The 26,042-nt window shown below is 38.5% G+C and overlaps 3 protein-coding genes across 6 annotated transcripts; all 3 read left to right on the top strand.

Moving 5' to 3' along the window:
* Positions 1-3,879: 3,879 nt before the first annotated feature.
* mmp30 (matrix metallopeptidase 30) lies at positions 3,880-7,834 on the top strand. The gene is made up of 10 exons (XM_067494842.1): positions 3,880-4,117; positions 5,124-5,371; positions 5,462-5,610; positions 5,687-5,812; positions 5,904-6,065; positions 6,177-6,363; positions 6,529-6,659; positions 6,789-6,948; positions 7,030-7,133; positions 7,229-7,834. The coding sequence occupies exons 1-10, from the start codon at positions 4,007-4,009 to the stop codon at positions 7,330-7,332; spliced, it is 1,482 nt and encodes a 493-aa protein (XP_067350943.1). The 5' UTR covers positions 3,880-4,006; the 3' UTR covers positions 7,333-7,834.
* A 163-nt stretch (positions 7,835-7,997) lies between these two features.
* Positions 7,998-14,180, top strand: acat1 (acetyl-CoA acetyltransferase 1). Of its 2 annotated transcripts, XM_067494848.1 has the most exons (12): positions 7,998-8,150; positions 8,767-8,814; positions 8,903-9,020; positions 9,285-9,380; positions 9,836-9,936; positions 10,253-10,396; positions 11,115-11,265; positions 11,359-11,454; positions 12,249-12,362; positions 12,658-12,722; positions 12,847-13,004; positions 13,797-14,180. In XM_067494848.1, exons 1-12 carry the CDS (start codon positions 8,100-8,102, stop codon positions 13,915-13,917), a joined length of 1,263 nt encoding a protein of 420 aa, XP_067350949.1. In that variant the 5' UTR covers positions 7,998-8,099; the 3' UTR covers positions 13,918-14,180. The 2 variants fall into 2 exon arrangements, with proteins under 2 accessions (XP_067350949.1, XP_067350950.1); XM_067494849.1 differs by lacking the exon at positions 8,903-9,020 and having other exon boundaries at positions 8,132-8,150.
* Positions 14,181-15,876: 1,696 nt separating this feature from the next.
* Positions 15,877-25,812, top strand: tmprss2 (transmembrane serine protease 2). Of its 3 annotated transcripts, XM_067494843.1 has the most exons (15): positions 15,880-16,083; positions 16,492-16,638; positions 16,968-17,024; positions 17,121-17,310; positions 19,335-19,427; positions 19,539-19,655; positions 19,737-19,866; positions 20,074-20,190; positions 20,322-20,362; positions 20,673-20,841; positions 21,055-21,227; positions 21,342-21,437; positions 22,503-22,645; positions 22,742-22,894; positions 24,108-25,812. In XM_067494843.1, the coding sequence occupies exons 3-15, from the start codon at positions 17,010-17,012 to the stop codon at positions 24,114-24,116; spliced, it is 1,446 nt and encodes a 481-aa protein (XP_067350944.1). In that variant the 5' UTR covers positions 15,880-16,083; positions 16,492-16,638; positions 16,968-17,009; the 3' UTR covers positions 24,117-25,812. The 3 variants fall into 3 exon arrangements, with proteins under 3 accessions (XP_067350945.1, XP_067350946.1, XP_067350944.1); XM_067494844.1 differs by having other exon boundaries at positions 15,877-16,638; positions 21,055-21,231; positions 21,346-21,437; XM_067494845.1 differs by lacking the exon at positions 19,335-19,427 and having other exon boundaries at positions 15,878-16,638.
* Positions 25,813-26,042: the final 230 nt, after the last annotated feature.

Raw genomic sequence — 26,042 nt, 5'->3', positions numbered from 1 at the left:
TAACAAATACTTCTTCGGCCCTTTAATACGTTAAAAGAAAATGTCTTCCACAGTGTTGTGCAATCAATCAATAGAACCTTTACATACATTAAAAATAAACTAACAGCATGTTTAGCATTACAACATCCACTTTGGATTTGTCTCTACTTTTATTGTGAGATTTTGATGGAATGGTGATTTTGTTGTTTTGGATTTTGTTGAGAATTGACTTTATGCTAAACTAAAGCAACAATCATCAGACTCTAGCCTCATGTTTCATAGACATACATCCGAGTGTTGTTAGTATTTTTCTTTAACTCTCAACGACAAAGCACATATTCATTAAATAAAACCAATACTGAGCTTCAGCTGTGCAGGTTTTACTTACCTCCAGAGTGGACCCTGTACGTGTCAGTACAACCTGGGGGACAAAATGACGAATGTTCTCCTATTATCCCTCCATTTTCTGCCTTTAAGATGTATCAATATAAACTGTAATAATGTTGGAATGTAGCTGTTTTATTGGGATTTTAAAGTAATAATGAACAAATAAAATTATTGAATTCAATAAAATACTATGTCTTAATCATGTGTTTGCAGAAATAAAGGAATTCTTACAACAAAAGCAAAATGGATGTGTTTATTTGTATCTAAACTGAACTAAATCAACAATTCAGTTTTTGTTCAATAGAAAATTTCCTTAAAATATAAATCCACTGTTAAGAAATACATTTATATATATAGATTTACTTTATTCTTTACAATGATAAGAAAATATAAGTTTTAAAACACATAAAGAGACCAAACACACACATCAAGGTGGTCTTTACCTTTGCTAACAAAGACTAGTGAGGCAAATGTGTAAACCTGTTTTTTTACGGACCTAATAAATACATAAAACACATTAAGTAATAAGATTGTTTTGTTTATGAAATTATTTTTGTCTTTTTGGCTTATCCCATGAGTTCAGGGTCGCCGCAGCGGATCATTAGTAAATCAAATAAATCTTTAAGGAATGAAATATACTTTTGTAAGAACAACACAAACCTTTGTTTGGCTACTGTGCAGCATGTACAGGACGCTGTGCTTTCCGCCCTAAAGATTTGCAATTTGTGTTAAGTATATAGATCTTTATTATCTAAGGGAGTGGTAGGTGGCTTTATGATGGTTCTGTTATTGCCTCTAATGCAGTTGTGGTTTCCTTCACATCAAATAACAAATAGATTTCTTATCTTTTTGTCTGCTACAGCGTGTATGTATTGGTGTGAGTACTACATTCAGCCTTTACCTTTAAGCCAGTTCTGCACCAATTACACCATCTGTCTGCACTGAAAACAACCACACCTACTCACTATAGTCGTGCATACAGGTTCAAACTTAGGCCTACTCCAACATATCAAGACCACAAACATGTCAAGGTGTGGTCCTTGCTCTTCACCACTATTGCAACACTGTCTTTACTTTAAATAGTCTCAGACTGCTACTCTCATGTGCACAAAGTGTGGCAAAAAGTGTGTTTATCTCCAGCTACTTGAAATGAATCAGTTTGATCTTTTTTTAGTTGTCTATACTTAATTGATCCCTGTGGGAATTGTTGGAGCTGCACATACATGATGGCACTATAACAGGGTTTCAGCATCTTCAACATATGGTCAGGAGGACCTGAGAATTAAACCACAAGCTCTTGGCGTCATTGACTACAGTACAACCCACTACGTCACAGCTACCCATGAGAAATTCTTTTGAATTTGGTATTAGCTAGTTGGTTTGAATAAAGTATAGGCACAATTATCAAAGGTAGTTGAGAGATAGCTTTGTAGTGGGTCTGTTATTGCCACTGATGCAGGTGTACCTGCCTTAAACAATCTGATGAGGACACATTCAACAACAAATTCCTTGTTGTGCAGCAATACAGTATATGTCTGCTCTGTGATGAATAAGACTTGTAGTTATGGTAAATGGTCTCCAATTATATAGCGCTTTTCTACCGATTGGCCCTCAAAGTGCTTTACACTGCTTCTTATCACCCATTCACACTAACAATCACAATCACACACACTCATACACTGATGGGGGAGCTGATATGCAGCTGGCCAACACTCACCAGAGCAACTAAGTTTGGGTTCAGTGTCTTGCTCAAGAACACTTTGACATGTGACTGGAGGAGCCGGGGATTGAACCAACAAATCTGAGATTGGACAACCGCTCCACCTTCCTGCGCCACAGTTGCCCCTGTATTTGAGGGAGCATATCTCATACAAGTTCTATCCTGCATTATTATATAATGATTTACGATGGTTTATTTGGACATCAAAAAGCAAAACTTACAGCCACTGCATTGCTGAAGTTATTGCTGAGAAGAGCTATTGAGCTCCAAAGGTTTTGTAATACTTGTGCCAAGCAACTTTAAATCATTTACAGTAAGAAAAGTGAGATGTGTTCCGAAAATGTTCAACCTGAGAGGCTTGTGGTTACATGTTGACGTGTCCTTGGGCAAAACACAGAACCAACAAAGTTGTTCTTGGAGCATCAGGCAAGTACCTCTCATGCCAGCTGCCATTATTGGTGTTTGAGTAAGTGTGTGAATGGGTAAATGTGAAGCAACATTGTAATGTGTATTAGATAATTGAAAGACTATTTACCAAGTCCCTGACCGTGAATGTCTGACAAGTCATGAAGATGATGCATCAACATTATCACTTATTTTCAAGCTATTAGTACAAGTCCTGTATTGTCGTTTCTGTTTACTTTCCTAGTTGGTTCCAATTTAACAAATTTCAATTTGCATTTGCTCACAAATGGTCTTAAGATGTTTCACGCTTTCTAGGTCCTCTATAATCGCTATAATTGATTATGTCAATGTATGCATGCATGTGAAAACCTGTGGCATAGGTAACCAGCTTTAAGTACTGTAACATAAATCAGGGATGTTGTACTATGCATTTATATATCACATTATACTAATACTGTATATTAGTAACGTAAAAATGTTGCAGTAATAACAGATGCCAATGTGATTAAAGCCAATGGGTCATTTTCATGAAATTGATCTAATAACATATGGGATCACCCTGTAATATCTGTTGTCTCCAGGCCACTGAGAATTTTTTTTTCTGTCTTAACAGCTACATATATTAATCCATGGTCAGATCTGTTAATCCAAAGGCTTCTGAGCTAACCATGTTTTTTTGCTCAAAGAGCTCCCTCTCTTGTCTTCTTTTCTTACTGCACCCTCGCTGGACATATTCATGAACAGGCCCATCTGTGTATGACATACCAATTTACAAAAAGTTTGTTTTATTGTGGGAAATGGAGGAGCAAAATAACATCAAAAATGCCAATGCAAACCCTGTTTGCAAACAATCGAAATGTATTAAGTTCTAATGCACTAATGCACGCAAAAGTATCTATTAACAAAGCTGCAGAAATGCAGACAGTTTTTAATAGGCCAGCTCTGTCAAAGCAAAATCTTTGAACAGTGCATGAATAGAAGGCCTTCAGTCACTCAGTGTTCAACCAGGATCATTCCCAATGTTACTCTAAGTGCTTTCTGTATAATTCTACTACATGTGTGTAAGAAGTCATAAACAGAGAGCCAGGCCAGAACACTTGGGTTTGGTCTCCAAATCTTTATGAAGTATCAATTGAGAAGCCAATAAAATCAATAAACGTACCCAACCGATGTTGAAACAGTACCCAGTGTTTTCTTATTGCAATATTTCTAATTACCATCGTGTTCATACAGGCTCAAGCTACTCCAGCTGTTACATTACCTCTTCTACCCTCGACTCCTTGTCTTATCACTACAGTTCCGATCTTTCTCCTGTTGTTCTCCTGAGCCTGTTCAGACACTTGCAGGAATGTCTTGTTTGCCCTATCATGCATCTTCCTCTGTTCTTCCTCACATCCAAAACACATGAACTGACTGTTTCAGGAACTAGCCATCTAGAGCATTTTAATCCTCTATCTGAGCAGGGCCACACGGGAAGAACAGATACTTGGGAGTCTTTTATTCTCTGAAGTAGGAATGATGGAAGGCGCACTGGCTGTAAAAACTGTGATTATAGTGGTGATCGGAGCACTGTGTGGAGCTGTGCCCACCATATCACCCAGCCAAGAAGAACTTTCCAAAGCCCAGGTAAACATGAGGTGTTTTAAACGTTAAAATCTTGCACTGGTTTTATTATATTATTTAAGATGATGACTGTAATTAAGACTGTTTAGTTTCTTCTTTGTGATTGGTGAGATCCGTTTCTTTCATCCTTGTCAAAAGGGTAAAGTTTCGCCCTTTCAAGTCTTTTGCAACCTTCTCTGTGAAAGAAGACAGCTGGTTGATGCTGACAGTCTACTGACTTCTTCTATACATATGAAACTATGTCTGAAGATGCTTGTGATGTACATTGCACCAAAAACCTCAGCTGATGCAGAGAATTTGTAAAGGATTATTGTGGATTTGTCACAATTTGGTCATTCAAACTGCAGTTCCCAGAATTCTGTGGGCAGAGTCCTTGAGCAGCTTAGTACGTAATAGCTTCAACACGGCAGGCGTTGTTTTATTCGTTCACTTTATAGTCAAAAAATTGTCGGAGTAAAGAAATTAGTCAATATGTTACGTTTTCAGATGAGATCATGTTGCGCATCACATTTGTTTTCCATCCAGCAGCAGGAAACAGTAAACAGAGTTGATGAGCTTGTTGAGGGGTTCAATGAATGCAACCTGTCTGTTTCAGCTCTGTGACAACTCACTGTCTGCTCCACCCTATATTGATTAATTAACAGGCTGCAGCTCTGATACAGCTGTTGGAGAAGAAAACAGGAAACAATAGAGTTGATATCAACAAGATGAGACACATGATGTGTTTCGATCTCCAGCACAGGAATGACTCCTGCATTAAGTGTGAAAAGAAATGTGTAGAAGGGAAATTACTGAAAGTAAATACGCTAAATTGCTATTAGTTGGGAAAAGAATTATAAAACCAATCAAAAACTACTACCCCGATAGGGTGAACAATTATACACCATATTAAATTATCATTTTATATTATTTGCCACTTACTATCTTTTTTCAAAATTGTTCATCTGAATGGATAAATTACTAGTAAGATGTTTCAGTGTTCTCTGTAATAATTGTTTTTTTTTTTCAGGAGTATCTGTCTCAGTTTTTCTCTGATGTGGGGGTCAGTGCCCCGAATAGTGTTTGGCGCAGCTCACTTGATTCCTTCGAAGACACTCTCAGAAAAATGCAGCAGTTTTTTGGCCTAACGGTGACAGGCCAACTGGACTCCAACACCCTGGAAGTGATGGCTCGTCCTCGCTGTGGTTTCACAGACGTGAGCAGATACGGCCACTTTGACGGTCGACCTAAGTGGGACAAGCCTTTAGTCACATACAGGTACAAACACAGGGTCAGAACATGAACGGGCCTCTGGTTCCTCCAAACATAAAGCAAAATAACATTCCTATGTCACACTGCCTGTCACAGGATCGTTGACTACACACCAGACCTAAGTCAAAGTGATGTGGATGCCACGATATCCAAGGCCCTGAAAGTCTACAGTGATGTTGTTCCTCTGACTTTCAAGCAGATTGACAGTGGCACTGCTGATATTATGATCACATTCAAGTCCCAAGGTAATGCAGAACTTTCAATGCATTACAGAAAATGTTTGACATGATCTTAACTTTACTCGTCTCCTTTTAAAACCAGACCACGGAGATTTCTCTCCATTCGATGGGCAGGGTGGTGTCTTGGCCCATGCGTTCTCCCCTGGAGAAGGCATTGGAGGTGACACCCACTTTGATGAAGATGAAACCTGGACTCTAACCTCAGCAGGTGGTAACACTAAGAAAACATTGTTATTGAGATGATATGATTCTACAAGTGATTACAAACCCACACCAACCTTATCAGTGTGTATGTGCAGGTACCAACCTGTTCTTGGTGGCAGCCCATGAGTTAGGACATGCACTTGGACTAGCTCACTCCCAGGTCCAGACAGCACTGATGTATCCCACCTACCATTATGTGAACACAGAGGGATACAAACTGCCAGATGATGACACACAGGGAGTACAAGCAATCTATGGTGAGAACACATTACATTAGTGACTGAGTTTTGCAACTTTTGGGTTTGTGTTATACAGACAATAATTATTTAATTAAAAGACTGACAGTTTGAATTTTTTAAACCTCAAAGGACATAGAGTCAACCCAACAACTGAACCTGACCCAAATCCTACTGAAAAGCCTGTGCCAAAACCACAGCCAAGGCCTGAACCAAATCCTCAACCTACACCTCAACCACCTCCAGACAGGTGTAACAGCAACCTGATTTTTGATGCAGCAACCCCCATTCAGAGACATCTTTACTTTTTCAAAGACGGGTAAGATGTAGATATATTTTTACATTTTTAAAAGAACATTCTACTCCAACACGCAGGATTTTTATTCTTCTAAAGTTTAATGCAAATAGAAAGTTTCATTCTGCATGTGTGATCACTGTCAGATTATTTTGGGGTTTTGTGTTTTTGTTTTTTGTTTTTTGACAGACATTTCTGGAAGAGACGGAGCTCCTGGCATGGCATCACCATAAGAACAATCCAATCTGTCTGGCCTGGAATCAGAAAGGTTGACGCTGCTTATGAGTATAAAAAAAGCAATACAGTCATTTTCTTTGAAGGTACAAAATTAGCTCACTTAATAATGTATTCAAAGCAATTTCGGCTCATTTAATAATTAAAAATGAAAAAACGAAAAGCATTAAATGACTACTTGGAACATTCACTATATCTCCTTTTAAATATCACAGGGGCTAATTACTGGGGAATCAGAGAAAACACCATCCTGCCTGGTTATCCAAAACCTCTCAGAGACTTTGGCTTCCCTCCATCTGTCACTAAGGTAGATGCTGCTGTTCACGTGTCATTTACAGGAAAAACCCTCCTCTTTGTGAATGACAAATACTGGAGGTGAGTGAGCTATCTCCACTGTATATTGAATCCTTATGTAGTCAGGAATCATATGTTGATGGACACTCATATCGCTCACAGCTACAATGACAGGACAGGCAGAATGGATGCTGGGTACCCCAAATTTATTCACACAGAGCTCCCTGGCATTGGCAACAAAGTGGATGCTGCATTTGAGAACAAAGGTGTGTACGTACTGAAACAGTGAGGGGAAAATTCTTCTTTGAAAATTCATAATTTTCCTGTTTGATGTGATACTAATAATACACCTTCTTTTCAGGTTACCTATACTTTTCACATGGAACCACACAGACAGAGTACAAGTACCAACTGAGAAGAGCTGTTCGCACTCTGCTAAACACTGGATGGATGGATTGCAACTAACAAAACCCCTGAAACCGACACATGCCAACAAATAGACTCACACATATAGCTATAAGCACGGCAATTGTGTTTTTCTCTTACTCCTCCTGCATAGATGTTTATAGTTTTTTTTTTACTAGAAATCAGCAAGAAAATACTATATATGCTAAATACTAAACATAATATCGTATATTAATCCTACATGTAAGAATGGCTTGTTAAGAAACTTGTTTCTCTTGGATGTGCATCAGTTAAACATGTTTTAATGAAATTGTTATTCAAAAATTACCTTAAAAAAACAAAAGTAAATGGTAAATGTTCTGCACTTATATAGCGCTTTTCTACCTATTGGCACTCAGAGCGTAAAGTAAAAGACATGCTTTTTCTCACCGTGTCTGATGACCCTTCTGGAAGAAAGGGTTAATAAATATGGAATGAGAATGCTTTTTTTTTTTTATACATTTCAATTTAAAAATACATTATCAGTGACGCAAAACCACATACATTACAAATTATCTACTCGAACACGCAGTCACAGCAGTTTCAGACCTACCGCTTTTGTCTCATAAGCTCTATGTATTTATACTCTATTGTCAGTTTGTAGAGTTATTTATAGATATATGTTGCATGTAGTACAAACTTCAACAACCGTGATGCCCCACTAACGATGACGTCGGGGAACACGCTTCTCACTGATTGGGTGATGTGTTTATCCCTCCGCTGCGTGGCTGAAGGTGAAGCGGCTTCAAGTACTTTTGTGTTACAGTCCTCCTGTCGCTCAGTCTGAAATGTCATCCAGTAGACTCCTAAACATGCACTCTCAGATTTGTAAACATCTGGTAAGAAAATATTTGCTGAATTATTTTTCGGTTTGTTTTTTTATAATGCATAGAAGTGGAAGCTTTAGAATGGGGTTGACTGTTTAAACACAGGGCCCTAGTTAGGTTAAAACAGCTTTGCTAAGTTAGCCTGTGTTTGTGTGTGTGGAGCGTCCTTGACTGAAGCGATTTTAACACGCTGCGAACCCCCGACTGCTAAATTAACGCCAACTTTACTTCACAGCAGGTTATGTAGCTCGGAGTGCTTTAGTGGAGCTGTTGCATGTATCTGGCTCCGTGTAGCGTGAATTTAAAGGTCAGCTTTAAACCATAATTTAAAATAAGCTAACACCAACAGCAGCACAAACAACAACAACAACAACAACAACAACAACAACAGTTAGTTAGCTAACTGAACAAATGTTTAAAACGGCACGTGGTTAGCTAAAATGACGAAATTGCAATCGTTAAGTTATCTGGCTGCGTAAAGGTAATACACAGTATTTGTCGTGCTAACAGCTGGGTCAAAAATGTGATTATTTTTTGATTGATTATAAATCAGTCTTGATTGGAAGAATCACAGAAGAAATGGGGACTGCAGGTCTATTTTATGGGTGCCATTTTCCTGTCATTGTAGGCTCACAAGTACCTCTCACGAACCTACACATCTCGCCCCTCTCTCAATGTAAGTACCTCAGCTTGAATTCCACTTCCCATAACAACTACATGTTGTACTGCACCATGTAATGCAGACTCTAAATGCACTGGTTTAGGAAGTTGTTATTGTCAGTGCAGTCCGCACGCCACTGGGCTCATTCAAAGGCAGCCTTGCATCAGTCCCAGCAACTAAATTGGGTTCAGTCGCCATCAAGGGAGCTGTAGACAAAGCAGGTATGTTCAGGTGGTTCATTGTAAAAAGGGAGATTTGTTCTTCATGGATTCACTATGGATTTTAGACATTTTAACCACACTTCCATGTTTACTGTAATCCTGCTGACATTGTGTATGGGGATTATTATAAAAATGTGCTGAATGCAGCATCAGCTGATCATCTTCACCAAACATGTTAAAATATATATTTTTTTCATTTTTACATACATCAGTACCACAGATTACAATGTGGTGTGAGCGTTGACTTGAGTTTCTTGTGTTTAGGAATTGCTCCAGAAGATGTGAAGGAGGTCTATATGGGCAATGTACTTCAAGCAGGTGAAGGACAAGCCCCCACAAGACAAGCTTTGCTTGGAGCAGGTATGGCTATACGGTTAAACCACATTTAAATTACTGGCATTGCACTAAAATACTGAACGTCAGACACGTGTGCTATGTTCATGAAGATGAACATGGCACCAGAATTGTCATCTCTCCACTGTATATCAGCTTGTACTCTACTTACCTCACCAAGGCTACAAAATGTAAAAACTAGCAACTTTCCTTCAGGTTGACATGAGCAAGGTTTATTTCCAGAAGAATGCTCTTTTGATATCAACATTAATATTAAAAGTCAGTTTGGAGCCTAATCTGAAAATGTTAGCTATGATTAGAGTGATTGACAGTTCTGTTTTTAATACCTCTTCAGAGATCACTTTAAAATAGTGCATCAGTGTCTAGCACACTCATGTGCTAGACTTCTACAATGTATTTGTAATATATGTTTCTATTACATTCATGTAAGTTAATAAATATGCCCCTGTCTGTATCCCCAGGCTTGACTCTCGGCACTCCAGCAACAACCATCAACAAAGTCTGTGCTTCTGGAATGAAGTCAATCATGATGGCAGCCCAGAGTCTAATGTGTGGACACCAGGTTAAATTGACATGAACTACTCTGTACCTCTAAAGCTTGGTAGATGCTTCTTGCTGTGCATGCATAGTGAGGTTAGGGGTTAAGTTTACATCCCCTTACAATGGAATACAAACCCTTACAAACTTAACCCTATACCTGACAAAATAACAGCCTTTCTTTTTTTACTATTTTAAAATAAGGCGAAACATACTTTTGCACCCAACTGTATGATAGATCTCTATAGGCAGCAAAGATGTTGGGGTGACACTTTAAGACAAACATGAGACTGTAGCTTTCACCATAGCTTCTCATGTATCTGTATGTGTGTTATTTCTAGGATGTGATGGTGGCAGGAGGCATGGAGAGCATGTCCAATGTACCTTATGTGATGGCCAGAGAGACCCCAACCTATGGTGGAGTGAGGATGGAAGATCTCATTGTCAAGGATGGACTCACTGATGTCTACAACAAATTCCACATGGTAACAATCAACATTAGATTAAATCTTACCTTACTGCAATATTATCTGGGCATTCACAATACAAATATAAAGTATTTATCTGTAGCTGGGCTCTGGTGAGCCTGTAGTTGTGGGGGGTGTTGTGCTGAGCACCTTATTTGCAACCTCTGCTTCGACCAGGCAGTTGTTTTCTGACCATCTGCCACAACTGAACACCAGAATGGTGGTGAATTGTTCTTGGTCTCAGCTGAACAGCCTCAGGGCATATTTCCGTAAGCCTTATTTAACTTTCCCCTGTGGTGCAGCTGGACTCCTTGCATCTGAAGTGCACAGCAGGTGGTACTCAGCATCACAGCTGACTTTCCATTGACAGTGAGTGGATCGCTTTAGCTTGCTGAAACTTTTGTAGCTGTATGTTTAATGCCCGGTTAGAGCTTAGATAGTTTTCCAGCATCATAAGAATTTTTAGATGGCAATAAGAAAATGCATGTCTCTGTTGGAAATTCAGACATAATATTCAATCTTATGTCAATAGTCATGGTACAGTCTCTCTGGTGCTGAGGTGGGAACCAAAGCATGGCAGACAGCTGTAAATTATGCAGTCTTAATTTTGAATATTATGGCACTAAAATGTCCCTGTGTCCCATCATATTTCATGATATGACAGGTATGTTTTGTAAATTAATTTCATTCGTAGTTGACATGTTTGCCATTGCTTCTGCCTTAATATCTTTAACAGGGAAACTGTGCCGAGAACACAGCCAAGAACTACAACATCACCAGAGAGGAACAAGACACCTATGCTATCAGCTCATACAGCCGCAGTAAAGTGGCGTTTGAGTCCGGTGTGCTAGCCAAGGAGATTATACCAGTTAGCATTCCTCAGAAAGGTACAGTTCAGCTGTTAGGGTTCATACTTTAACATTTGTCATTTAAACAGCAAAACAGATCTGATGATTTTTTTTTTCTTTCTTTTTTCATAGGCAAACCTGATGTGGTTGTATCTGAAGATGAGGAATGGAGGAGAGTCGATTTTAGCAAAGTCCCCAAACTGAAGGCAGTGTTCCAGAAAGAAAATGGTAAATATGCATTTGTCATTAGGCTATGGTCTGCTTTAGGTGTACCTTAATATGGAGAGGCACAGTAGCCAGGTTACAGTTTGTTGTCCTGAGAAAGTGTCATGTCTTGATTTGGCTTCTTTTTGTTTTTGTTTTGTTTGTTCTTTTACCCACAAGTCCAAAGTTCCAAGTTGCTGCCACATTGAAATTTGTGCTCTCTGAGTATTTGGGGTTGTGTTAATCTCCAGGACTTCCAGTGATTAGGTGTGCCGTCCACAGATTACTCGAGCTATAAATCTGTCGTACTTGGTGGAAACATTCTTTATGTGTGAACTGTCAAGTCGTTGACAGTCTTTGCTACTCTTCAGGTGTGTCCTCAGCTTTAGGCTCCAGAGAGGGAGATATCATAGCACAGAGCCATGTTTCCTCAATTTTAAATTGTGTCCACTAAACCTGAAACCAACACAGGATGGGTCATAGACTTATTAAAACAAAACAAACAGACAAGTATGACAAGAATGTAGGTGTAAGAGGAGGAGAAGGTAAATCTGTAGTAAAAGTTATTTCCTTCAAACTTGCATATTATAGCTTTAACCTTTCATTCAGTGATGAAGCCGTTTGTGTATCATCAGTATACATGCATGCATAGATACAGAGTACCTTTCCATTATGTACTCCGCTAGTTTAGACCCTAACAGTGCATTTGCACAATAATGCACAATTTCCAGAAAGCGTTTGTGGTAGGGTTTTATAGCACGTGTCTCCTGTGCACATTTAACCCCAATGTATTTATTATTTCTTCCTCTTCCTTGTAGGCACAGTTACAGCAGCCAATGCCAGCACACTAAATGATGGAGCCGCTGCTCTTGTTTTAATGACGGCAGATGCTGCAAAGAGACTCAACGTAACCCCACTGGCAAGAATTATCTGTAAGTTGCACACCCACTAAGCCACGCTTGCAGAGCTCAACTCGAGGCATTAATAAGTCGGCTTTATTAATTATTGGTTTAGACAGATAAAAGCATGCTTCTGCACTCTTGCACACATTTTTGGGAAGATTCAAATGTGGAGAAATGTATTGTATTTGTCAGGTCAAAATCCAACTGGTACTTTGTTTACGTCTTCGCTCTTAACGTGTCATTACAAAGTACACGTTTAAGTTTGTCTATGACTTGTTGTCAGGCTATTGATCAGTCAATGCATTGATCTGTTTTGTTCTTTTAGCTTTTGCTGATGCAGCAGTTGCACCAATTGATTTCCCAATTGCTCCTGCATATGCTGTTCCAAAGGTAAGAATGAAAATGGTCTTATTTGGTGTGTGAATGTGCTGAGAGCTATCCAGACACCCTCAGCTCTATTCATGGATGCAGTTCTATTTGAACATACTAAGACTTTGCTCTCTCTGTGTGTCAGGTGCTGGATGCAGCAGGGTTGAAGAAGGAAGACATCACCATGTGGGAGATCAATGAGGCCTTCAGTGTAGTCGTCCTGGCCAACATCAAAATGTTGGACATTGACCCAGCTAAAGTCAACGTCAACGGTGGTGCTGTGTCACTGGGTCATCCAATTGGGTAAGACGCTGATAGTGACTGATTGACAGGTCTGTTATTTGATTACAAACTGTATTTGCATAATTGCCTCCTTTCAGAATTTACTATAAAGGGAGATTTTTCAAGTTGTAATACTCATATCAATAGAGGAGTGATGCATGTTACTGATGATATTGACTTAAGGAAGCTAATAACTGATGAATAGACAACTGTGTGAAAATTAATTAATTTCTACAACAGCAAAGTCACAGATTCAAATCTCCCCTTTTTTTTTAATCTCCCTTATCTTTTTATCTACATAACATAAAAATAAGTGTATTTTTGTTAGGAGTATTTTAATAAAATCTACTTTTTGTGTGTGTGTGTATACACTGTCCAAGAGGTCATCCTAACCACATCTATGTTCACCGTCAAAACAAGCAATGCCTTCAGAAGTATATTGCATTATCATGATAAGGTTGAAAGTCCTAATTATGCATAGAACAAAACAAAATGTTTCACAGGAAAAGTTAAGATTGTTATTTGGCATTTTTTTTATCTGATCTGATCCAGTACCAGATGAAAGAATCCAGCTCAGACAAATTCATTCATTTGTATATTATTGTTTTGTTTTTTTACCCGAAGCATACATCAGTCTTGTTCTTCACAATGTGCAAAGACAGAACTTTGTGAAGTATTTGTTAATTTTAAAAGCACTGAAGGGACTTTTTCCTTTTTATTTTGTAAAACCTCCTGGCTCATTGCCTATAGCAAAAAGAAAAAGATAGAAAATTGTGTTTTAGATTATTACTTAATTTGTCCTTCATTTGTCAGGATGTCTGGTGCGAGAATTGTGGGTCACATGGTGCACAACCTGAAGTCAGGTCAGTACGGACTGGCAGGCATCTGCAATGGAGGTGGAGGAGCTTCATCTATTCTGATCCAAAAGTTGTAGGAGTATTGGTAGGAGAACTGTTTCTGAAGTATGTTGGTTCCAAACGTTAAGACATGTATAAACTCCATTTGACTGTGAAGTATGAATGTCACACACCTTTAGTGTCTCTGTCCTTTATCGCAGTAACAGCACAGTAGTACTTGATTCATGACATCATGACTCCGCTGTAAAACACTCCTATTGATCCCTTTGTCTTGGGCAAAAAAATGATTAATATTTAACTCTGAATTGAAGTAATTGAATAAATAGTTTTTATGAAACCACATTTGTGTTATTGAGCTTTATTGACGGCCAGTGAGGTTGATGGCTTCAGAAGATTTTGAACACATTCAGAATTGACCCTGTATGTGTCAAGTAAGCCACTAGATGGAGACATCACCTAATGATAGATGCATTAGTTCATGTTGCATTCGATATCGTAGCATGTCACTGTTGAATATCTTTTGGACTTGTATTTTTAACATTTTGCTGCACTGATCAGGGTTTGCTTTTCATTTCAGGGTTTCTAGAGATTAAACATTTCTGGTTTTAAACTTATACAAAGAAGATGAATGGAATTTTGTTGGCACAGTACACCTGGCTAATATGAATGCACTCTAATCAATTCTGAAATACAGTTAGGCTGTCTGGGTTTATAAGGAGTGATTTCAGTCACTACTCCCTTTTACTGGGTTTATAAGGAGTGATTTCAGTCACTACTCCCTTTTACTGGGTTTATAAGGAGTGATTTCAGTCACTACTCCCTTTTACGATTAATGTACACAATTATTTATGGTAATGATTGTAGACAGGTAAAATGGCAACTGTATACATTTATGTGTGTAAACATGTAAATGTGCAATAAATTTGTACAGTATGTAACTCAATGGCTACTTCATTAGATTCATCTGTAGAATTTAATGCAATGTTATACAGAAGCTCTGCCAAGAATTCTACATTTTTGAAAGCGTCACAAAGGTGATTATTCTACTATGTGTTTATTATTGAGGTCATAGTGGGTGGTGGTTATACTGGAGAGCATTATAAGAAGAGACGGTTCTAATGTTTTGGTCTCCTTAGAACCACCTCTTAATACAACTCCACCACCCACTGTGACCTTGGTTCATAGACACATAGTAGAATTATCGCCTTTTTTTTTTTTGAGAGTCTCAGCTTTAAAAACGGAGAATTTATAACCTTGTAAAAATAGAACTCCACATTACTGTAATGGATTGCAATAGATTATACAGGTGCAGTGTATGATTGTATGTCTGAATACTAAAGAATCCCTCGTTCGTGAAGGTGATAATGTTCCGTGTTTGGGCCTGTTTTAGAGAAGTTTTAATTAATCTCACTAGCAATTTGTGGGATGCAGTTTGCTGAATTGTATCACATTATTAAAAAGGCAGTCGTCCATGGACCACAGGGTCAGTGGTTCGTTCCCCGTTTCCGGCTACATTTGGAAGTGTCTCTAGGCAAGACACTGAACCCCTAACAGCCCATTCCCATCCCCAGCTGTGCATTGCCGGTAGAAATTGGGGGGGGGCGTTGCATCAGGAAGGGCATCTGCCGTCAAAACTGCCAAATCAACATGCGGACAATAATCCGCCGTGGCGACCCAGAACTCACGGGATAAGCCAAAAGGACAAAAAATAAAAAATACCAAAGAGCGTTTCCATTGAGTCCATCACATGTAATCAAAGAGAGCCGGTTAAACTACCTACTTACTACAACAAAGCTTACTTAGCTTATTCCCTGTCAGGGCATGCTGTTTGGGTTTCTAGTAATCATATTGGATAAATTTAGTGCAGCAAACTCTATTAGGAATATTCTACATAGGTAGGGCTCACGCTGACATCAGCGCATTCTGTCCCAGTGGACTCTTGCCCTTCCTCCCAGTTAACCTTCATTTTCTAGTTAAATATTGACAGAGTCTGAAAGTCACTTGGGGATTAGGATTTGTAAGTCAACTTGGGCCTTTGTTTGGACACCGAACATTAAACACAGCTAGTCACACTTCTCTTTCAGTGGACGGACTGTAGCTTTCCACATCTCTTCTGCCTTTTCACTTGCGTATTCTTTTTTACACTCCGTGTCTCTTTGAAGGACAGCATTTGGTGAGATAAACAATGACCACTAGCAACACTTCTTGCTCCTCCTCCCCCGAGTCAAGCTGTGATCTTAAAGGTGTGGTAGCTTGGCTTATTGGACGTTTCCCATTTTGACATTAGTTTGTTAGAATTTTTTTTTATATCTGCATCTTCATTGTATATGTTTTAGGTAGGAAGAGCAGATTTAGTTAGAGGAACTAGAAGCTAATCTGAGAGATTTCAGTTGAACTAGACTGTCACAGGCCTTCATAGTTTGACTTCCTAATTCCTCATTTGAATTTCTGAGCTAACTTCCTAATCAGATCAAAGGACTAATAAATAAACAGTCACTGCTGAATAAGCACAGTCCCTTGCACTTTATTCACTGTTTATTCTAAAACTTGCCCATGATAAGAAGATCTTTGAGTATCATTGTTTCCTCAATACCCACTGTTTGCTCAAGTCATTTTTCCAAGTGCTCTATAAATCATATGGTCCACAACAGGCTGGCTTGTGGACACAGAGGGGAAAAAGGTGTGGTCCTAACTATAATTACATGGAGGAATTGAGTAAACCTGAGACAGAGCGAAACAGGGAGTGGAGGTGACAGACAGGATCAGAGAGCTCTGAGGACATTTGTGACATTTTCAAGGTAGGTGGAAATGTAGCTAAAATGTGGCGTGAAGGTTTAACTCTGAGTCAATCTACTCAGGGATCACGGGAGCATTTTCACTGCAGTTGTTTAACTGGTTTGTAGCTTGTGTGTTATAAACTAAATATTGGTAAAAACTGGTACTGGAAAAGTATGAGAATTTCTTTGGTGTAATAAAGAATTAGTCTTAAGGATACAGCTTAGAAAAATGCTCTAATGTATTGTTTTATTGCTTTGATTATTGGTTAAACGAGTGCTACAGATACATGGTACTGTACATTGGTACTCGTGAGCAGTATTTCAGTCCTTTTCTGTACACCTTTGTCCAGATTTCACAGTCTCCCTCCTGAAGTAGTTTGACCCGTTTCAGTATGGATAATCCACAGGTAAACTCAATTCCTAAATGTTTTGACACCCTGCTCACTGTCCTGCCCAAGTCTCTGTCAGTGTAACCTACATGTTTTTAAATGCTTTCCCTGCAGGAAAATCATGCCATCTATGACAACAGTCGGTTCCAGCATGATGAAGCCAGGCCTCCTCCATACAGCCCATCACAGGGGATATACCCTTCTCTCCCAGAACAGACCCCCAGCTATGTTGCTGTGAATCCCCAGATAATCAACACCCATCACACTGTAACAGCTGGAACACCACATATAATGCCAAAGACAGGTACAGTAATATATTTTTTCTCATCAGCACGTGTGATCCCATGTAAACTTAAACCGTGGGTAAACAGTGGCTTCCAAATAACATTGGATAACATTGGAGTAACAAGGAAGTAACACACTTTATTCTTACGTGGGAAAAGCTGACTTCATATGCACCAAACAGGTCAATATCACTTTATTGTCCCTTTTGATGTCCTGAACATAAATAACTCATTTGCCATAATAACTTAACATACAAATGACTATGAAAGGGTGTGTTGTAGTAGGGTAAGTTTTTTTTATTCATAACAGAAGCATTACTTGGCTCTTTAGATACATTTTCAAGATATTTTTTTGTTTTGTATAAGAGGATGTATGTTATTTTGCTATGTCCCACGCACTGCTCATTAAATTTGAATGAGAATAAAATAGTGAAATCATAAGAATAAAAAAATCCTATTAATATTTTGTTAAATAAGATATCACTCAAATTGAGTGTATTGATCATTTTGTAATAAAAACAATATTTTTATTTAATAAAAAAGAAGACTCTGTCCATGTCCCTTGAAGGGTTGTCCACCCTGTCGTATTGTGGAATCTGCCCCTTCCATCTCCATTAGTGACATCAGAACAACAGATTTTTTATCTCTTCAGTGGCGGGAATTTCAACTGCTGAGGTGAATAAGCTCCTGACTTTCCAACTGACAAATTTTATTCATATGAGTTTGCTTACTTGTTTTGCCAAAGCTTAACATGTCCACCCTGTCGGCATAAAATATATTAGAAGTGAGTAAAATACAATATTTTCAAAATATGTAAATTTAAATATACTAAATTCTCTTCAACAACCAGACTAACTATTTAAATAATCCCAGTTTGTTGTAAGATAATATGCTAATTGAAGCTCAAAATGTCCACCCTGTCATTGTTCCAAAATGTCCACCCTGCCGGCCCCTAAGGCTCCATAAGGTGCACATACATATGACAGGGTGGACATAGCATTCATTTATAGTTAATATTGTAATTTATAGAAATGTTATATTACACTTTATAGAAAACATCTACTGTAGATAATATTTTGTAATTTAAAAGGCACCAGAGGATGAAGAGACAAGAACCATCAGTGTCTCCTCACTCAAAAGTCAGGGAATTGGTAAGAGGCCAAAAAGTTAGGTCACCCATTACGAGAGCCCTGCTATTTCACACCACCCTGGTTGAGAACATCAGGCAAAAATACAGAACCCTGTCATCTTGGTATTTTAAAATAATATTTAAAATAATAATTCAATCATACCTATATAATCCAGTGTGTTCAAAAGATAGGTGTGGGGGCAATAACATGCAAACAAAAAACTGCGTCCAAATATAATTTTTAAAGTTTCTTTAAAAGCACGTTTTACGTAAAATCTTTTTATGTATTCATAATTTAAAAGCAAACAAATAACCCTGTTTAGGAAAGCCACATCATACCTTTCAGAAAGTATCATTTGCATCTTAATATTGCAATGAAAATGTATTTAACAAAATTATCTAAACAATATTTGAATATTGTGAGGGTTGAAAAGCACTCTCTGGTGATATTGACCCAAACACATTCTGGCTCAATGTAACAGCCTTTATATCGTTTTACTCCTTAGACTAGAAAAATATGGATAAAAGAACATTAGAAAACACTGACTTGAAAATTTCTGCTTATTATCTGTATTACGCTTCAAATGCTTTATCATTGCATTGGAGAGAGATGTATGAGAATGACTGTGTTTCTGTCCTTAAACACACATCCACTGTGTCACAGCTTCTATACTTCATTATATTGAAATATGTTCAAACGCACATGTTGTAGCTGTGACTTAGTTTGTGTTGCAGTACCTTTGTATTGTTGTTTAGATCTTTGGTTTAGTTTTCTGTCAGGTCTGCAGTGTGTCTGCTATACCAACCGTAGTTTTGCATGTGTATAGGTGAGCGCACAATTTGCATTTGCATTTGCATTTACATTTACACAAATATTTATATCAGCATTTACATTTCTTCCTCATTATCTTTTAGGAAGTAATAAATGTCACTGGAAACATATCCTGTGTATAGTACTGTGTGTGCTTTGTGCCCTGGCTGTGGTCGGCGTCCTGCTCTGGTACTTCTGTAGGTTCAGTATATTTAAAGTTATTGTCTTTGATTAAATGATTTCTGTCATTGCAGCAACTCAGCAGATTGTGTGTTCTTGTACTCTTTACTGTATGTATGCGTTCTCAGTGTACTACCAGTGTTTAGTGGGAAAGCCATGTAGAAGTGGTGGAAAGTGTCTGAGCTCCTCCCAGTGGTGTGATGGTGTCCGGGACTGTCCACATGGAGAAGATGAAGCTTACTGCTGTAAGCCATTAAAACCCAACACATTCCTTTGGATATGGCGTCGCTGTACAATACTGCAGTATTGTTTGTTCTGCTTTACAGTTCGCCTTTACGGGACCAACTTTATACTGCAGATGTACTCATCGAGCGACGAGACATGGAGGCCCGTGTGTGCCGAGAGCTGGAACATTAACTACGGGAAAGCTGTGTGTGAGCAGATAGGCTATAAAAGGTGCCGTGTGTTTTTTTTTTTTTTTTTAACACTGTCCATCCTCCAATCTTATCTACTCACTGTCTAAACATCAACATGTACTACAGGACCTTTATTATTCGCTTACCTGAATTAGTTAGAGATTCATCAGTAGATCAGTAGGTGAAATTCCACCTCCACCTGAGGATGTTTCTCTCACTGATCATTGTCCTTGTGTGTGTCCCACAGGCAGGATTATGTGTCCTACAGCCAAATCAGTGCAGGTTCTTTGGCCTCCAAAGGATACATGAAGCTAAAGCCTGGAAGTAATTATGGTTCAAGTTTACAGAAGCAATTCACTTACAGGTATGTATACCAAGCCATCAATCACCAAATAATGACTTCATACACTGTACAGCAGGGATGAAATACAGTTCCTCTGAACCCTCAGTTAATCTATCTATATTAATTGTTGTCCTCCTTTGTTTTCTGTGTAGCAACACTTGCTCAGCCAGAGCTGTCAAGCTTCAGTGTATTGGTAAGCTTCCGCCACTTTATGTGCAGAGCTGTTCTGACAGTTACATCTAACCATGGCATCAAACATTTGTTAAACCATTGTAATCAAAACTGCAATCTTTAACCGAGAGGAAAGTGATCTCCTGGGGTTTTAAGTTTTTACAATAGTTCATCCTCTGAGGAAAATGATTTTCTGTAAATTCCACTTAATGGAGTCCAGTAGCTGTATTGCTCACATAGTGTCTTATTCTTTTGATTTTGTCCTATTGTTCTCACTGTTCTACTTCTTACCTCGGGGATCAAAACAGACTTATCTTTTCCTTCACCCTCAGCCTGTGGACAGAGTTCTGCGGCCCCAACTACTCGTATTGTGGGTGGTACAGAGGCAGTAAATGGAGCCTGGCCATGGCAGGTCAGTCTCCAGGTTATGGGTAATCACATTTGTGGAGGCTCCATTATCAGCCCTTATTGGATCCTATCTGCTGCCCACTGCTTTGAAACGTGAGTTACCTTTTTTACCTAAGTGCTTCACGTTTACAGCTTGATGACAGGCTCAGCTTTACAGACAGCTATCAGTCCTTTGACACTGTACTCACCAGTATATTGTACTTCATAATATTCAATAGGTAGGTTACTGTGTCCCTGACAGTAAAGTCTGTACAGTGTCCACAAACAGTGTGTAATTCGATTCCCATGTTCTGTTTCCTGTGACAGGTACAGCTCTCCTTCTCTGTGGTTGGTGTACTCTGGAGATGTCAGCTTGTTTCAAATGAGATTTAACGCTGGCAGAAAAGTTGACAAAATCATCAGTCATGAAGAATTTAGCACAACTTCTAATGACAATGACATTGCTCTCCTAAAGCTCCAAACACCTCTGAGTTTTACAAGTAAGTGCTTCAATGTTCCAAATTCAAATTTCATTAGCTGAATGATGACGTGCTTCAGTCTATACCTAGATTAATTACGAAATCCCTCTAAGCCCACATATGTCTATTCATCAGGTAGAGTGAGGCCAGTGTGTCTCCCCAACATTGGTGTAAATGTCTTTCCTGAACGCCGAGCCTGGATCACAGGGTGGGGGACTTTGCGCTCATCTGGTGAGCCAAACACTGAGGGTGCTGTGTAGGGCATATAGAGTTGTGGTCAGAAGTTTACATACACCTATTATGGACATGGATATCATGGCAATATTGAACTTGATTTAATTAATTATTACAACAGTTCTTTTTCTAGGGCAGAATAATTGTACATTATACATCTTTGGGGCAAAAGTTTAATTCAATTTGAGTTTTCTGAAATCAACACAGGGTTAAAAAAGATACACCCCTACTTAGATTATTAACTCATTGGAGTCCCAAAATGTCTTTTAATTTACCAAGCCCTCAACCCTGAGTATCACAATAATACTCGAGTTTCTAGCTGACCACATGGACGAAGGTAGTCACCTATGGATAGAGGAATAAAGGTGAGGCATCCAATCCCAACAACACTCTACCTATAGTTAAAGAAAAATTACTTTCATCCTTTCTGTTTTACAGTTCATCCATCTCTTAAGCATGACCATGATCTAAAGCATATAGCCAGGGCAATAATGGAGTGACATCAGGGCGAGTCTCTGAATATTCCTGAGTGGCCCAACCATAGTCCAGACTTAACCCACATAAAATACAATATCTGTGGAGAAACCTGAAGATGACAGTTCACAGACACTTGCCATTCAATCTGATAGAGTTTGAGAAGATCTGTCAGGCAAAATGCAATAACGTGCCTTAACTCAGGTATGAGGAGCTTGGAGACCCTTACCCAAACAAATCTAGTACTGTAATTAGTGCCAAAGGGACTTCTACAAAGTAGTGAATGAGAGATTTCAGTTTTTGAACTGCAACTAATTAGCAATTTCAGTGTATAGAATAATGGGAAATACTGCATTTTTCTCCAATTGAAAATAAATTTACTGACTCGTGAAATTTGCAAATAGTGAAAAGGTCTAAATAGTTTTATTCATGACTGCATGTAAGCTTCTGACTTCTCAAAGCTGTTTGTTCTGTCGATTGTTTCATGGGTTGCCTGCTTTTAAAGGCTTAGAGTACGAGTCGGGAATCTGTGCTTCTTTAATGCGTGACTGACCTAAATGATGTTGTACAATCAATAATTCTTCTCAGGATCATCCCCTGACATACTAAATCAGGCCCAGGTGACAATCTACAGCAGACAGACTTGTAACAGTCCTTGGGTGTTAGATGGAGAAGTCACGCAGACCATGATCTGTGCTGGAGAACTCCGAGGAGGAGTCGACTCATGTCAGGTTAGTCTGAGTTAGCTTGTCTATATCTCTCTCACACACACACACACACACACATTTCCACTAACCTGAAACATTCTTCTTTTTTGTATGCTGCAGGGTGACAGTGGAGGTCCCCTGGTGGTCAAGGATGGAGAATTATGGTGGCTGGCGGGGGACACTAGCTGGGGGTTTGGATGTGCTTTGAGGAATAAACCTGGAGTCTACGGCAACGTAACCTACTTTATTAACTGGGTCTATGAACAAATGCAGGTAAAGTATGTTAATGCTGTGAGGATATATTCCTTTGCTGAACTGAGCTGTATGACTGAGCTTTACTGAGCTATTTAGAATTGTATACATACTATACATTGTTTGTTCTCCTGCGAGAGGAATAGTATAACTGGATTTTAGTGAGCAGCAAGGAGTTTTGTCAGTCTGAACTCAAACTCAAAGCAGGGTTTCATTTGATCTGTTTGACCTGGAAGTGAAGGGCAACTCTGTCAGACACTGTTTTCTGAAACAGAGTTAAGGTTCTTGTTCTTTTTTGTTCTTCTACCCTCTTGTCTTTAGGTTGTCCTGTATGTTATATCTTATCTACATTATAACATAGATATAAAATGCAGTTGTCTATGTAACTAAAGACTGATCTTATGTAGCAGGAGACTTTTACCATCTTCAGCTGCCAAAACACCAAGAAACTGAGACATTGGACAGTCAGACCAAAGTCTGCTTGATATAATTTAGTTGGGCGTCCAAAACCAGATGAGGACATATAAAGCCATATAAAAGGTTTTAAGATAGAAATAACAGCAAATAAGATGAAGCAACACCTATCAGGGATTTTACAATGTAATGTAGATTGTTAAAATCTGTGTACTGGATGATAAGATGTGGCTCTTTAAGGTCCTTTTTGTGTTTTTCACTGCATCTGGAAATCAGATTTAGGAATTGTTCTCCAAAACTAAAAACTTGTGTAAGAATCAGCAATAGACTTTCGTGTAAACATTGCGTTGTTGGTGAAATACACTAAGACATCCCAGAATTCTGAGAAGGCCTGATGGTTGATCCAGGATGAGAGTATTAGTGGTAAAAGTAAAGGTGGTTCTCTTAGCCTAAAGACTGTAATGGGAGGGACTCGGCCAGCCTGTCCACATGTAACCCGATCGACCAGCACCTGTTAATCATCTGAAACCACACAGAAACTAAGAATTGTGTTGTCCTGGCATCGTGCCATCAAAACAAACTGACATTGCCTGACAACTGACACAGTGTCAGTATGTAGGCAAATAAGCACATTTCACAACATGTAACTGATGCCTAAAATATGATAACAACTAATAAATGAGCGTCATTGTAAAGGAGAAAGCAAGTCACAGCATTTGACGTAGTAACAAGGAACATATTTTGCCTTTCCAGATGATACTGACAAATGATGTCCTCACAGCAGAGACCTAATTGTAATTTTGTTTTCTTGTCTTAACAGAACAATTGACGGACATGTGATCAAACATGTCATTAATCTGTGGTCTCCATGAATAACATAGCACTTTGAAACCTGAACTCCAGGGGAACTAATTGGTCAGGAAGATTTTATTAGACGCAAGATCATCTGAACATATCTGATGCACCATTTTTTATTATTTGTGAATGGTAAAAATTGAATGTTTGTTTTTAAATCAAATTATTTAAATGTTGTATTAAACCAAACTGTGCACAAAGAGCCGAGTTGCAGTTTGACGATATATGATCATAACAAAAACCAATGCAATGGGCACATGAATGGCTTAAATTGATGCTGAGATATTTAAGTCTTGACCAAAGTGCATTGTTGCCATCAATGAAGCTACTCTGCTAATGTGGCTAAAAATGAAGAGGGTTTTATTAAAATTAGTTTCCAAGTTCAAGAATCAATTCGTAGCCCAGTTATGTTGCCTGGGTACTTCTGGCTGTCATAGTGACACCGCTGTCCACTCGAAATCATGCCCGTATATCAAAGCAATTCTGAAATTGTACTTGACCACAGTATTTGTGTGTCAGTGGGTCACTGACAGTCAATCATGCATGAATGTGCACTATTATTGGCTGCATGTGTTGTGTAATTTAAAATGTTGTTGCAGGCCTTATCTGTTGACACACACCCACAACACTGATAAAGGTGTTTCTTTACTTACATGACTGTTATCTCGTGGTCTGTGAGACGAACAATTCCTGAAAATGTGTAATAAAAGTTTGATATGGGTGTATATTTATGATATGCACTAGCTTCCGTCTAAGTCTAACAACAACTGCGGTCATGTCCCATCGTATCCATCTGTTTGTCCCCAGTGAAATCACATCAGAGCTTTTAGGTTGCAAAATTATACACATTTTTGATACAGACAGTAACAGATTATAAATTTCAAACCTATTTTCAGAGATGTTCTCAACATATTACTGAGGCTTTTAAATGATGAAAACAGAGACTCTAGCTTTGTCATTCACCAACGAGTGGCGATAGTATATAAAGTTTTCACATACGCCAAACTGGATAGCAGTTTGAGCAGACGTTGGAGTGATGCCATGTTGTTGATTCTGATGATATTCTCCCCCATTAATAGATCACCAGGCATCTTTAGTGTTTTGGGTGTAAACATAATGCATGAAGCTCTTTGTCATCATCAGCTTGAAACCCACAGGATTAAAAAAAGCTAAACATGTTCCGAACATGTCTGGTTAAAAACACCCCTAATAGTCCTCAGATGAACTTTAAAAAGACCCTGACTTTTGGCTGATGGTTTAGGACAAAGTGAAACAACACAGAATTGTGCAGAAAATGTCCTTTATAAATAACTCGTCTATTATTGTTGCCAAACTAATATTTCAGGTAGAGAGTTTAATATAAACTTCTAATTACTCCTTTTTTATTTAATAATAAGAATTATGTAACATTGTCTAGTTTGTGTGTGACAGCAGACTGTCCTCTCTCCTGCACTGTGTCACAGTGCCACCTTCTGGCCAACATCACCACCTCAAACACATTCCAACATTGGTGCTTTGACATTTTAACATTTTGATTTTAAAATGTCTGTAAAAGGTTTGTGGATTTTTATACATCACCATCTTTCCACTGTGATCTTTATAACCTTTATTTATTTATTGTTCACTGTGTCATTGATTGCTTATGAAATAAACTCTTGTGATTTCTAAAACCCTCTTTGCTGGTTTGTGAGTATTGGGGCAGTTCGGAAAACTGCCATTATTAGATGCCACACTTTTGATACAGCCACTTATCCCAGAACAAGAGAAAGTATGTTTTTAAAAGCAAACTTCAATGTAAAAAATGTTTGCTAATCATTTATTGCATGTATTACTGTACGCATCGTTTATTTTATCTTTTACTTTCTGTTATGCTTTTCGTCGTGTAAGTGAAACTGAAACC

Source organism: Channa argus, chromosome 24 (genome assembly GCF_033026475.1).
Source record: "Channa argus isolate prfri chromosome 24, Channa argus male v1.0, whole genome shotgun sequence".
NCBI lineage: Eukaryota > Metazoa > Chordata > Actinopteri > Anabantiformes > Channidae > Channa > Channa argus.
Note: the sequence above shows the minus strand (reverse complement) of the source record. Positions and strands in the feature narration are given on the sequence as shown.

Coding starts and splice junctions, on each gene's coding strand:
- mmp30 (XM_067494842.1), top strand. CDS start 4,007: ATGATGGAAGGCGCACTGGCTGTAAAAACTGTGATTATAGTGGTGATC. Junction 5,813..5,903: donor CTGGACTCTAACCTCAGCAG/GTGGTAACACTA, acceptor GTGTATGTGCAG/GTACCAACCTGTTCTTGGTG. Junction 6,949..7,029: donor GTGAATGACAAATACTGGAG/GTGAGTGAGCTA, acceptor TATCGCTCACAG/CTACAATGACAGGACAGGCA.
- acat1 (XM_067494848.1), top strand. CDS start 8,100: ATGTCATCCAGTAGACTCCTAAACATGCACTCTCAGATTTGTAAACAT. Junction 11,266..11,358: donor AGTTAGCATTCCTCAGAAAG/GTACAGTTCAGC, acceptor CTTTTTTCATAG/GCAAACCTGATGTGGTTGTA. Junction 11,455..12,248: donor AGTGTTCCAGAAAGAAAATG/GTAAATATGCAT, acceptor TCTTCCTTGTAG/GCACAGTTACAGCAGCCAAT.
- tmprss2 (XM_067494844.1), top strand. Junction 20,191..20,321: donor CAGAAGCAATTCACTTACAG/GTATGTATACCA, acceptor TTTTCTGTGTAG/CAACACTTGCTCAGCCAGAG. Junction 20,363..20,672: donor TGTCAAGCTTCAGTGTATTG/GTAAGCTTCCGC, acceptor CTTCACCCTCAG/CCTGTGGACAGAGTTCTGCG.